General features: G+C 43.9%; 1 protein-coding gene across 1 annotated transcript in view; it reads right to left on the minus strand.

The window, feature by feature from the left end:
• The window catches only part of LOC145409363 (lachesin-like), a 172,918-nt gene extending 166,530 nt beyond the window's left edge, over positions 1–6,388 (minus strand). The window contains exon 1 of the mRNA XM_080279832.1: positions 6,230–6,388. Coding sequence (XP_080135958.1) covers positions 6,230–6,388 — 159 coding nt within the window. The remainder of the gene's footprint in view (positions 1–6,229) is intronic.
• Positions 6,389–14,307: the final 7,919 nt, after the last annotated feature.

Raw genomic sequence — 14,307 nt, forward strand, 5'->3', positions numbered from 1 at the left:
GTTGAATAGATGCAGTAGGGCACAAACCTTGTCCAGGGATCTGACCGGCTCAAGAATCCAACTTGGGTTCTTTCAGTTGTGAATTGGACATGCAAGCACGAGGGAGGGGGAGGTGAAATGTGTGTGTGTGTGTGTGTGTGTGTGTGTGTGTGTGTGCAACAGACAGCTCTGGGAAGTTGAATGATCACCTACTCGTATGGTGATGTCACAGATTGTTTACTGTTATTTAATACCATCACAAATAAGGCACAATAACCAAGAATACTAAAACCCCAGAAAGATAAAGGAAAGAAACATTGTCACCAAATAAAACAAATGAATAAAATGAAATAAAACAGAGAGACGTCAGATAGAAAATCAAAAAGAAAAAGAAAATCCTACGGGAACCGACATACCAAGGAAAACGAAAAACGCGTTACCTGAGAGAAGGCACAGGATGATAATCAAGCCATAAATAAGATAAAACAATAATACAGAATACTCTCAGAAATATAGAAACACGGAAATGAGAGAGATGCACGCCACCAAGGGAGACAAGAACACTGGACAAAATATCACCAAACCTAAAACCTAACCAAAACAAACACAAAAACTCCCCGTAAGGAAAATAATAAACAGAAGTTGAGATAACCAGCAAAGCGAAACTTTCAAAAGAACACACGATCATCATCTGAAGGACATGAAGAACAGAGAGAACATGAGCGAGCCAACAAGGAAGACATGAAGGACGCCAAGATAATGAAGGAGGCAAGCAAAGGGAGAGAGATAGTAAAGTGGAGGTCGGGGCTTGATCAGTGAAGCTTGGCGAGGTTGTCAGGTCGTTAAGTTAAAGTCAACAGCCACCTCAAGTCGCTGATGAGTCGTGGGAGATGACGAGTGGCACAACTGCAGGGCTGGGGGAAAGGAGAGAGGGAGGGAGGGAGGGAGGAGAGGGAAGGAGAAAAGAAGAGGGCATGGGTTGGGGTAGCGAGAGAGGAGGAAGGGAAGGAAAGGGAAGGAAAAAGGAAGAGGGCAAGGGTTGAGGTGGAAAGGGAGGAGGAGGGGAAGGAAAGGGAAGGAAGAAGGAAGAGGGCAAAGGCTGAAGTAGAAAGGGAGGAGGAGGGGAAGGAAAGGGAGGGAAGAAGGAAGAGGGCAAGGGTTGGGCAAGAGAGGGAGGAGGAAGGGAAGAGAAGGAAAAAGGAAGAAGGAAGAGGGCAAGGGTTGGGCAAGAGAGGGAGGAGGAAGGGAAGAGAAGGAAAAAGGAAGAAGGAAGAGGGCAAGGGTTGAGGTGGAAAGGGAGGAGGAGGGGAAGGAAAGGAAAGGAAGAAAGATGGCAAGGGTTGGGGTAAAAAGGGAGGAGGAAGGGATGGAAAGGAAAGGAAAGAGGAGGAGGTTAAGAGTTGGGGTAGAGAGTGAGGAAGGAGGGGGGCAGGAAAGGTAAGGAGGAAGGAGGAAGTCAAGGGTTGGGGTAGAGTGAGAGGAAGGAAGGAGGGAGGGAGGGAAGGATGAAGGAAGAGAATAAGAGTTGGGGTAGAGAGGGAGGAATGAGGGAGACAGGAAAAGGGAAGGAGGAGGGAGAAAGTAAGGGGTTGGAGTAATGAGAAAGGAGGGAGGGAGTGAAGGAGGAAGGAGGAGGTTAAGGGTTGGGGGAGAGATAGAGGATGGAGGTAGGAAGAGAAGAGGGCAAGTGTTGAGGTAGAGAGGAAGGAAGGAGCTTATGAGGAAAGGGAATGAGTTATGAAACTGAAAATTTATATTGTAATCTTTAGCTGGAAACAATTATTGAAAATTTTATACAGTTTAAGAAAGGCAATGGATGAGTCTTTTTTTCTAGAATAATACTGTAAATACAGACACCAACTTGTAAACATACTCAGGTGGTATTAAAAAACACAAGATGTTCTTACTGTTATAATTTATTGTACTGTCATTTACTTTTCATCAGGCTTATGTTATGTCATTAACCAAGTCTGATAAACCTAATTATTCATACATATACTGGGTACGTACGTATATAAACACTATTTTCCTCTACCATACATAACACTTATACCCACCTGTACACTAATATATATTAATCTTGCAACATTGCAGTGACTGTACAGTGTCATATTGTTAAAAGCTATCTAAATCTTGATTATTGCAATGTAAGTATATACGTGAATTTTGGTAAGGAAAGAAAATACTTAAGATTGCTCATTAAGCTGGCGAGTGTAGTCTAATGTTAAATATCTAATGGTAGTTTATTCCAAACCTTCACAGTCCTGAAATCATTAGTGAAGTTTCCAGTGAGTTAATGCACCTGAGATGTTTCCTCACATCATATTAATCGCTATCAATTTAGTATGGTACAGATCTGAACACTGAAAGAATGGAGCAATGAATGGTAGGAACTTCATTTTTTTCAATAGTTTAAGGTGGGAGAAAAATTCATTTATGGTAAAAATTATCGTTAAATGCAACAGTACGTAACACCTTTCTTTGATCCACCTCTAATGTCTTTATTCTTGTTCTGCCTGTCGTGCCCCAACCGGTGTGGCAGGAGAATAAGTGTAGGTGAACAAGGCAGTGATATAATAAGTAAATGTTTTGATATTAATTAGTACGTGTTAAACAGAGAATTCCACACTGCTTGTATATTTTGCTCTCTGTATATATGCCTCTTTAGATTAATCGTTTATTGACCACTACGATAAGAACTTTCGTTTGTTCTTCGTCCCTAATCATAGAACCTCCTGTTGTTAATGGCTGGAAGTTTTGAGGCCTGTTTTCTTTTTCCGTTGATTGTTTGTCAGTGAGTCCTAAGACTTACTGTAAATTTGCTGCACATAATCCAGTTTCTCTGTCTATCTATCTATTGCCAGAGGCCTTAATCCCGTACGGGGTGGCCACAAACAAATCGCCTCCACGTCACCCTGTCCCCCGCCACATCACTGCCTTGCTCCCAACTCACACCCACCTCTCTCATATACCTCTCTACTCCATCCCTCCATCTCATCCTCGGCCTCCCCCTCCCTCTCCCCCTGTCCTTGTCCTAGGCTTCTTGTTCGTCTTTTTAGTTAGTTGTTTTCCGGGGAGGGGCACTAACCCTCCGCCAACCCTTTTAATCGCCTCATACGACAAGCAGGGATACTGGGGGAGTATTGTTGAAAACCCCCCTACCCCCAGGGGGTACCGGTTTCTCACTCTGATTAATTCTGTGTTCATAATATTTGTTGGTGTGTGGAGGTCTGGGGCCAGTATTCTCATCGGTAAGGAAGCTTCCTAACACCATTTCCTTAAACGATTTCTTTTGCTTAATACACCTTCCGGTCCTCTTCTGTTGCGTAAATCATTCTCATATCATCATACTCTGCATAAAAAACGTACTAAGCGATATTTATCAGCCGTGTACAAAAACAAGTCACTTAGGAAAAGGTGTTAGGGAGCTTCCTCAACTGACGGGCTTGGGTGACTTGCATAACGTCCTGTCGCCAGCAAATAAAACCTTCATTAACCTGGTTACTGTGTCACTAACCTCTTCACCCCGATGACGTATTTTGCTTAGTCTTGGCGTCTCGTGACGATTTTATTCAGCTTTTGATAGACTTTTTCAAAATGGAAGAGTTAGATGAAGCATTTTTTTTTTCCCTTGCGGAAGATAAACAGAGGAAGGGAAGACAAATAAAAATAATGTATCATTATTAAATCCCTTCCGTGTGAGAGACCTTGCCTAAGCTGAGTCAGATCGTCTAGAATTAGTAAGAAGAAAATAAAAAAGGCCACTGGAAGCAAGGGTTTGATTATTAATATATAAAAAAATCAGATTAATAGTCTTAGTATGGATAACTTAGGAATACTGTGCATAATTAGCTAAGAATGTGATTGGTATCCGTTATATTGCACTGTATACACCGCTTGTGTTAATAAAATACGATCTAAATGTAAGTTAGTAATGCCTTTTTTTCCTTAATGTTCTAATTTAGAGAGAAATATATCGTAATTAACAGTGTGGAAAGACCTGGAGGAAAAAATCAAAATTACTCTAGACCATCTTTGTAGATTTTTTTTTTTTTTTTTTTTTTTCCGAGCGAGTTAAGAGTATCAGAAGTAAAAGATGTAAGAGCAGATCCTGTAGGTCATCCTTTTCAAAAGCCGTAGTGGAAATTTATTAAAGGTTCTCAGTAGTAATTATTAACTCCAGTATACATTAATTTTCCATGTGTTTTCTCAATGCAGGTAGTACTGATACAGGACAATAAATACTGAACATTCTCCTGTCACCCGATTAAAACACAGGAGACACATTTAACATTTTTAATTCACCTGGAATATGTGTGTTGAAAATGGGGACTTACATAGATATTACAGAACGGTATATAATATTTTGGTCAGTTCTTTTATATCATGACCTGGTGCAGAGCTTTGAAGTTGGTCTGTGATTTCCCGAACTCATTTACGGTGATAGGAGACTGTTCAGGAGGCTACGTGTCTGTTTTGGGAGTGTGATTCAAATTTATTGGATGGTTCTTGTATATTATATACTTGAGTTTCACCAACATTAATAAAATAATGATTGAATCTTACTATCAGCAGGTTCGTGTAGGAAAGGAGAGGTTGTTGGTTGTGATTGGGAGACAGAAGATTGATTTAGAGGGAGAGAAAGGGAAGAGTATAAATTACTGAGGTCTATAGGAAAGGAGGGGCAATGTATCGATTGGGAAAGGAAGTAAGGAGAATGGCATGGTTTGGTGTATGAAGGGAGGAAAAGGGCATAGGTTAGGTAGCAAGGGAGGGAGAGGGTATAGGGTGGGGTTGGAAGGGAGGGAGATGGCATAGACTGTGGTAGAAAGGGAGGAATAGGGCATAAGTTGGGGTAGGAAGGGAGAAAAAGGGTATAGATTGGGGCAGGAAGAGAGGGAGAGGGCATAGGTTGGGGTAGGAAGGGAGGGAGAGGGCGTAGGTTGGGGTAGGGAGGGAGGAAGAGGACATAGGATGGGGTGGGAAGGGAGGGAGAGGGCGTAGGTTGGGGCAGGAAGGGAGGGAGGGAGGAAGAGAGCATAAGTCTATCTATCTATCTATTGCCAAACGTTATAATCCCGTAAGGGGTGGCCATTTGACTCTGAGTTATTTGTTTTACGAGGAGGGGCACTAACCCTCCACCAACCCACTTGCTGACACGTAGGGAGCACGTATGGTTTGGTTATATGGTTACCACCCAGCGTTGTAAATGGTTTCTTGGGTTACAGGAAACCATTTGGCTTGTCACTCAATGTAAAGCTACCTGTAAAGGAAAGAAAAGCAATAAGAAGTGACAGGAAAGAAGGGAGAAGGAAGAGAGGAGGGCAGGCACAGAAAAAGAATGATACAGGCTAAGGAAGAAGTAGGCAGCACTACGTCAAGTGAGTGGATGATGGTCGCCACCACCTACCACTAGAATAAGTTAAGGTAGAAAAGGAGCGAGAAGGCACTAGTTTGGGTAGGAAGGGGGGGAAAGAGCATAGGTTTGGGCAGGAAGGGAAGAAGGAGAGGGAATAGGTTTAGGGGGAGAGGAAGGGTAATGACTGGAGATATAAGAAGAGGAAGAAGTCATGGACTGTGGTTGAGAAGTAGGAAAAAGGCTTGCGTTGGGCTGGGAAGGGAGGGAGATTGCATGGATTGCGTAAGGATAGGAGAGAGGAGGGGACGCAAGGGATGACTGAAATAATAGAGTAAGGGTGAGGGAAGAAGGACATCAAGGAAGGAATGAGAGGAATGAGAGAGGATCATAAAGGAGAGTGGAGGGGGGATGGAGGTCGAGTGTTTTGCATAGGGATAAGAACCTTGAAATCAACAGACTTGGTCCTTTACCATAGGCGCGATAGCATGTGTGAAAAGTAATAGAGCCAAAGTTGATCTGGTTGGTGATATCTGACATCCACAAGTTGATTCCTGATGAGGTGTGTGAGTGGGGGGTGATAACGTAGGTCCTTGGACATCAAGAGTTGGTCCATACCACTCGTCTGTTGTGTATAATGCATGGCCAAATATGACCGGTTATTGAGATGTGCCGTCTATAGTCTGAGGTACTGGGAGGCAAGGGGGTCAGCATCTTGAAAACCAAGAATTTCCCTTTATCCTTGGTCTACAGTAGTATGTGTATAGTAGTAGTAGTAGTAGTAGTAGTAGTTGATGTTGTTGTTGTTGTTGTTGTTGCAATAGTAGTAGTAGTAGTGGCTATGTAATCCCGGTCCGCCTGGTCGAGCAGACCCATCAATCGCAGGCAAGGAACCTCCCCTGCAGGGTCATCTCGTGCAATGAACCGATGGTCCCTTGCAATGGACAGCTCCTGGCCGTACCTTGCCACAGCGATGCAAGGGGAAGAGTGTGGGGGTTTGGTTCCTGGATGAACGCCGCATTTGCCTCTGCACCCAGTTAACATAGGCACCATAGTAGGCTCCACATCACCCAATCATTTGGTCATATGGTTGCCATCCAGCGTTGTAAATGATTTCTGGGGATCAGGAAACCATTAGGCATGTCACTCAATGCAGAGCGACCTAAGGAAGAAGAAATCGATACTACATCACCTGGTTACTGAGCCGTGGGATCTTCCAGCTGTGATGTGTAATAGGTGCAATGAGGGGGGGAAGGATGGACGTAGAACCTTCAGAGACAGAGACTTGGCCTTTATCGCCATATGTGTAATGTTGGTCAAGCAAAAGTGACTATATTACTGAGGTAGAGTAGCCATTACCTGTGTCGTGTGGTGGTGGACCCGGCACAGAAACACAAGTAAAACAAGAGTATTCCGTTGTTGACCCGAATACACAGTGACACAGATCTGCAATCGATTACAATATAAAAACGTGACGAGCAGCATTAAGCTCTGCATTATAAGTCTTGTTTTAATAACAGTGCATTTTATTCTGCCATCAGAGCTACTATTCATACTTACCAGGCACACCGGAATATGGCAATTTACTGTTCATGTCATGTTCCATCGAATGAAGATATTTCAGTTGTTTGTATGCAAAACAGAAACTGGTGCACGCATATTAAAAGTTGGTTATAGTATCTGCCCGGCTTTTCAGTATTACTGATCTGCTAGTATCTGTGCAGAACAATGCCGAAATGAGGGCAAGGGTGAGACAAAGTGCCCGTCACATCGCCCTATTCTCTACATTTCACGCAGAGTAGTGTTTTCGGCCTTAAGGATCCTTTCCTCTTTACATGCATAAAACAAATTAAACGTGAATTGTACAGCTGCACCCCCCTCTTCCATGTCAGGCGTGAATTCCTTATCATATATATATATATATATATATATATATATATATATATATATATATATATATACCGACTGCATTATATGGGGCTGAAACATGGAATATGGGTGTAGCAGAGAGGAAAAGTTTGAATGTAACAGAGATGAGGTGTCTGAGGGGTATGCGTGGAGTGACGCGTCTGAATCGGGTGTGAAATGATGAAGTGCGAAGGAGAACTGGAGTTGTTCGGGAGATGGCTGGTAGAGTTGAGCAGAGGGTGTTGCGATGGTTTGGGCATATGGAGAGAATGGATAATGAGCGATTGGTGAAAAAGATAACTAGATCTGATGTGAGAGGTGTAAGGCTGAGAGGAAGACCACGAATAGGATGGATGTACAGTGTGAAGAGAGCGCTGGATGCGAGAGGGATGTCTGTTGAGCAAGGAAGAGTGGCTGTGCGTGACAGAAATAAATGGAGAGAAATTGTGAATGAATAAGTGATGACGCAGCCCTGAGGGGATATTCTCCCGCATTTGGTCTGATCAGCTAGTCAGGTCAGGTGCGGGTAAGGGGATGGGTCTGTTATGATGTGGCAGGGGTAAACCAGTTCTGCTGTCAGGCCCTGCTGCGGATGTCACTGATTGCATTGCGCAGTTGACCCTTGTGCGATGTGGTGGGGTGAGGATCTGTCCGTTCTCCCCTTTGGGGCTAAGATGCGAATGAATGTGTTTGAATGGATGAGTAAATGGGGAGTGTGTCGTCCTGTCTCGGCTACCTCCCTTTCCTTGGGGGAAGCAGCCTAGGTATATATATATATACTGAACTTTTTCAGTGTCTCAGTTACACAGAGAGTAGGCCTGCATGCTCTCCAATACAAGTTTCTTTAACTATATACATCAAACTACATGCACAGTACACACTACACTTCCTTTTCCAAAATTCAAAAAATCATGGCGTCCCAACACTCAGCCTCGGAGTCCCCTGGGGGGGGGGACCATAAATGCCCCCACCTTCCGCCCCTCTCCCTGTGACGACTTGAGCTGCCTGGAACCACTGTCTGACTCACTTCTTCATTTCTGCAACATTCGCGGCCTTTCCTCTAACTTTCGCTTTGTTGAGCACAACCTCTCCTCCTCTAAACCTTACTTTCTCTTTCTAACTGAGACTCAGCTGTCTGAGGCAACTGACAGCAGACTCTTTCTGTATCCTACTTTCTCTATACTCATTTCAAAGCCAAAGGTGGCTGTTGTGTATGTATATGCAATGACTTATCTTGCTCTCGTGTTCCTGAACTCGATTCTTCTGAGTTCTCTACACTCTGGCTTTGGCTTTCCTGACATTCTCTGACTAAATATATCTGTGCTGTTTACTTATCCCCTAATTCTACTGACTATAAAAAATTCTTCGACTATCTTACTTCTACGATGGAACACATTCTATCCATTTCTCCTTTCTCAGAAATCTCCATTTTAGGAGATTTCAATGTTCACCACCACCTTTGGCTCTCCTTTCCTTTCACTGATCCACCTGGTGAACAAGCCTACATCTTTTCTATCCTTAATGACCTAGAACAGCTTGTACAGAACCCTACCCGTATCCCAGACTGCCTTGGAGAGAGCTCCAACATACTTGACCTCTTCCTTACAACTAATCCTTCTTCTTACACTGTTAATCTTTTCTCTCCATTGGGCTCCTCTGATCACAACCTTATTACCTTAACCTGTCCTATCACTCCGGTACAGCCTGTGGACCCTCCAGGGAAACGTCGTCAGTGGCATTTTGGAGCCGCGGGTTGGGAAGTCCTCAGGCAGTACTTCTTTGATTTTCCATGGAATGATTATTGCTTCCGTGGCCGGGAGCCATCTGAGTGTGCCTTGCGTATTATGGAGGTTATTCTCTCGGGCATGGAAGCATACATTCCTTTCTTGTATCCTTTGTCTAACGCAAGTAAGCCTTGGTTTAATCATGCTTGTTCTCATGCTGTCTGCAACAAGGAGAGGGTCTACAAAAGGTACCGGAGCCAACCCACCCCTGAATCACATCATCTTTACGTTTCTGCCCAGAATCGTGCTAAGTCTGTTCTTCGCTCTGCTAAAAATAATTTCATCCGTACTAAATGCTCTCAACTCTCCAACTCGAATTCTTCCCGCTCCTTCTGGCACCTTGCCAAAAACCTTTCTAACAACTTTACCTCATCATCCTTCCCTCCTCTTTTCTACTCTGATGGTTCTGTAGCTATTTCTTCTACTGATAAAGTAGATTTCTTCGCACAGACTTTCTCCTCCAATTCCACCTTAGACGATTCCGGTGCTGTTCCTCCATCACTTCCCCCCTCTGACTTCCTCATGGCTGACATTAAAATTTCTTCAGCTGATGTATTCTCTGCCAACACTGACCTCAATACTAACAATGCATATGGGCCTGATGGAGTCCCTCCTGTTGTTCTCAAGAACTGTGCTTGTGTGCTTACACCCTGCCTAGGCAAACTCTTTCGCCTTTGTCTGTCAACTTGTACCTTTCCTTCTTGCTGGAAGTTTGCTCTCATTCAGCCAGTCCCAAAGAAGGGTGACCACTCCCAACCCTCCAACTATCTTCCAGTTGCTTTAAATTCCTGTATTTCAAAAGTTTTCGAGTCAATTCTCAATAGAAAAATTTTAAGGCATCTTTCCTATCACAACCTTCTTTCTGATCGTCAGTATGGGTTCCGTCAGGGACGCTCCACTGGCGATCTTCTCACCTACCTTTCAGACTCCTGGTCATCCTCCTTTCGGGACTTTGGCGAAAGCTTTGCCATTGCACTTGACATCTCAAAGGCTTTCGATCGAGTCTGGCTTAAATCTTTAATTTCCAAACTGCCCTCTTATGGTTTCCATCCTTCTATCTGTGCCTTCATCGCTAGCTTCCTTTCTGGTCGCACTATAGCTGCTGTTGTAGACGGCCATCGTTCTTCTCCTAGATCTATCAACAGTGGTGTTCCCAAGGGCTCTGTCCTATCACCAGCTCTCTTCCTTTTATTCATCAATGATCTTTTAAGCTGTACATTTAACCCGATCCACTCATACGCTGATGACTCCACCCTTCACCTTTCCATTCGGTTTCCGCAACGTCCATCTCAGCAGTTACTTCGCCAAACAAGAGATGAGGCTATGGCACACCTAATGTCTGACTTGCCTCGTATCTCTGACTGGGGTACATATAATCTGGTTGTTTTTAATCCATCTAAGACTCAGTTCTTACACTTATCAACCCGAAAGGGTCTTCCACAGGTGTACCCACTAATGTTTAATAATATTCAGCTTAATCCTGCATCATCCTTGAACATGCTTGGGGTTTCTTTTACTCGGGACTTATCTTGGAAAGAATGTATTACATCTCTCGTAAAATCTGCTTCCAAGAGATTGGGTGTGCTAAGCCGACGCCATTCTTTCTTTACCCCTGCACAATTGTTGACTCTATACAGGGGTTTTATCCGCCCCTGTGTGGAGTACACCTCTCAAGCATGGGGAGGCTCCCCACATACAGCTCTTCTCAATAGGGTGAAATCAAAGGCTTTTCGTCTCATTAACACTCCTCCTCTTACAGACTCCCTTCAACCTCTGTCTCTTCGCCGCACTGTTGCATCTTTATCTCTTTTCTATAGCTACTTTAATGGTTACTGCTCCTCTGAACTGTCTGCACGCATTCCTCCACCTCTACGACGGGCGCGTAGCACCCGTCTAGCAGCAAACTCTCATCCCTTTTCTGTCCAACTCTCTAATGCAAGAGTTAACCGTTACTCCCAGTCCTTCATTTGTGCAACAGGTCAGCTCTAGAACTCTGTCCCTCTATCTGTATTTCCTGCTGCCTATGATCTCCAGTCTTTCAAGCACAAGGTGTCCAGGCATCTTGTAATGTTCGGATCTTGAATTTGGCTCTCTATTGTATTTTGTTTTTCTCTTGGAGGGAACTGTTATTGCGAGCTCATGGCCTTTGGTTCCTTCTTCCTCGCATAATATATATATATATATATATATATATATATATATATATATATATATATATATATATATATATATATATATAATCTCTCATCTAATCTCATCAGCCGCTTGAGTGTCCACTGCAGGACTGGCCTTTCCCGACCGAAGTGGGGACGATACAGCCAATGTATCTCTACCAAGTGGCTTAGGCTGTCTGGTAGAGATTGTATGTAGGATGAGAAGTGCTTGTAAGTGTAATTGTAGTGTTGGAGTGGATTTGGATGTGTGTGTAGTCTGTGAACCAAGTGTGATCGGCCCACGCAAGCCGACTGGGTGCAAGCATACTTTATAGTATGCGACACTGGTTCAACCACAGCACCCTTGTGTCCGCCAATCCAGTACGTGGCCAGAAGAAAGCTCCCAAAGTTTATTACCCCGGCGGGGAGCGAACCCTTCCTCTTCAGTGTACGATAACGCACACTTTACCACGGAGGCTATATATATATATATATATATATATATATATATATATATATATATATATATATATATATATTTTACTGAATATCTATCTATGTGTCTTTATATATATATATATATATATATATATATATACACACATATCTCTCTCTCTCTCTCTTTCTATCTATCTACATACGGTATACTGCTGCGCTATCTAGAGTTCATTTTGAGAAAGTCACTTATTTATATACTCAGAAATTCAACTCTCATCCACACAGTCTTCCTTATATTCCCTTCTTGTAAACTGAGGGAGTTCCGTTAGCGTTTCACACCGCCACCACACTCAGTATTGTAAGGGTAACGGAGCCAGCGCATTCAATTTTTTGTGACTGGCACATCACTCTCAATTTTTCAAGATCCACATAGCAATACACCCCACATTTTAAGAAACTCGCTTTGCAACATATTAACACTGGAACTCCCACCAGCCAGTCTTACATTATATATTTTACCTCGTTGTGCTTTCAATATAACCCCCAGCCATTTCAGAGCCCAGTGTATCTCTACGTCATTCATAATGTATTTCGTGTTACCTGTGGTCAGTAAAACTCACAGGTTTCTCCTTCCCCCCATCCCCCCACCTTCCATCTCTCTCTCTCTCTCTCTCTCACACACACACACACACACACACACACACACACACACACACACACACACACACACACACACACACACACACACACACACACAAACTACTACTACTACTACTACCCATGAACGCATAAGTGCAGAAAAAGATGTTCCAAGTCTATTAAACTGTTCAGCACGCAATTACCTGACGATATGGAGGACGTGAAGCCTTCCCCCACCAACTCAATTATTCCATTTTACTGCCTTTTTGACAGTAGTTTCCGGCAGCTGCACAAGTCACAGGATTCACACATCAGAGTGATTTAGAGCCAACAAAGGAGTTAAAGCTGCCCACCTCACCCCAGGTACCATTCGCTATTCATTTGCTTTATAATGACGCAGTACCGTGTATTTTACCCAGGCTGACGTTCCTGTCACTGTCAGTATAACGATTGCTGTGTGTGTGTGTGTGTGTGTGTGTGTGTGTGTGTGTGTGTGTGTGTGTGTGTGTGTGTGTGTGTGTGTGTGTGTGTGTGTGTGTGATCAGTATGAATCGACAGGAAAAAAACTGCAACCATATTTAAGGGCACACGACCATCATCAGCTTGAAAAGTCCGTCACGGCTTGAATCACGAACTTCAGACTTTTTGCACACTCACATCGCGATACAAGTAGTCTATCAAGGCTGGTCCGGTGGATCCTGGCGTTACTAAGCCAGAACTGATTATCTAAGGGTAGCCAGAACAAAGCAGAAAGAATGTCATTGTAGTCTAGAGGCTTCGGCTACAAACTGCAACCTATTCATTCAGGGAGAGCCTTTGTAAACTATCTTGCAGTACTAATAATGTGGTATAAAAATGTTCCCGGTAGTAGACAGTGTAATGGGCCTAGTGTGAGCGTGGTATTTGTGTCGGTCAGAATGGCATCCCTCCTCCATATCTTACCATAATGTTGACTCAGGTGTCGGACTGACTCAGGTAAATGCTTGCATTCATAGGGAGTATAATTAAATCCAGTGTGGTTTGATTAGGAGTGTAGTGGTGGGAATACACACACACACACACACACACACACACACACACACACACACACACACACACACACACACACACACACACACACACACACACACACACACACACACACACACACACACACACACACACACACACACACACACACACACACACACACACACACACACACACACACACACACACACACACACACACACACACACACACACACACACACACACACACACACACACACACACACACACACACACACACACACACACACACACACACACACACACACACACACACACACACACACACACACACACACACACACACACACACACACACACACACACACACACACACACACACACACACACACACACACACACACACACACACACACACACACACACACACACACACACACACACACACACACACACACACACACACACACACACACACACACACACACACACACACACACACACACACACACACACACACACACACACACACACACACACACACACACACACACACACACACACACACACACACACACACACACACACACACACACACACACACACACACACACACACACACACACACACACACACACACACACACACACACACACACACACACACACACACACACACACACACACACACACACACACACACACACACACACACACACACACACACACACACACACACACACACACACACACACACACACACACACACACACACACACACACACACACACACACACACACACACACACACACACACACACACACACACACACACACACACACACACACACACACACACACACACACAGAACGGTTTAGGTGTGTGGGGCGAATGGAAAGTGAGAGGCCGACTAGAAGGGTTTACGAGAGTGGCGTAATTCAGAGGGGAACGAGAGAGATCTGGTGTGCAAGTATGTGAGAAGGGGTAAAGGGTTTCTTGAGATGAAGGATCGCTAAAATGTTGGAAGAGAAATGCCTGAT

The sequence above is a fragment of the Coenobita brevimanus genome, chromosome 80, assembly GCF_032717465.1.
Source record: "Coenobita brevimanus isolate Jiangsu-jjx chromosome 80, ASM3271746v2, whole genome shotgun sequence".
In the NCBI taxonomy this organism is placed as follows: Eukaryota; Metazoa; Arthropoda; class Malacostraca; order Decapoda; family Coenobitidae; genus Coenobita; species Coenobita brevimanus.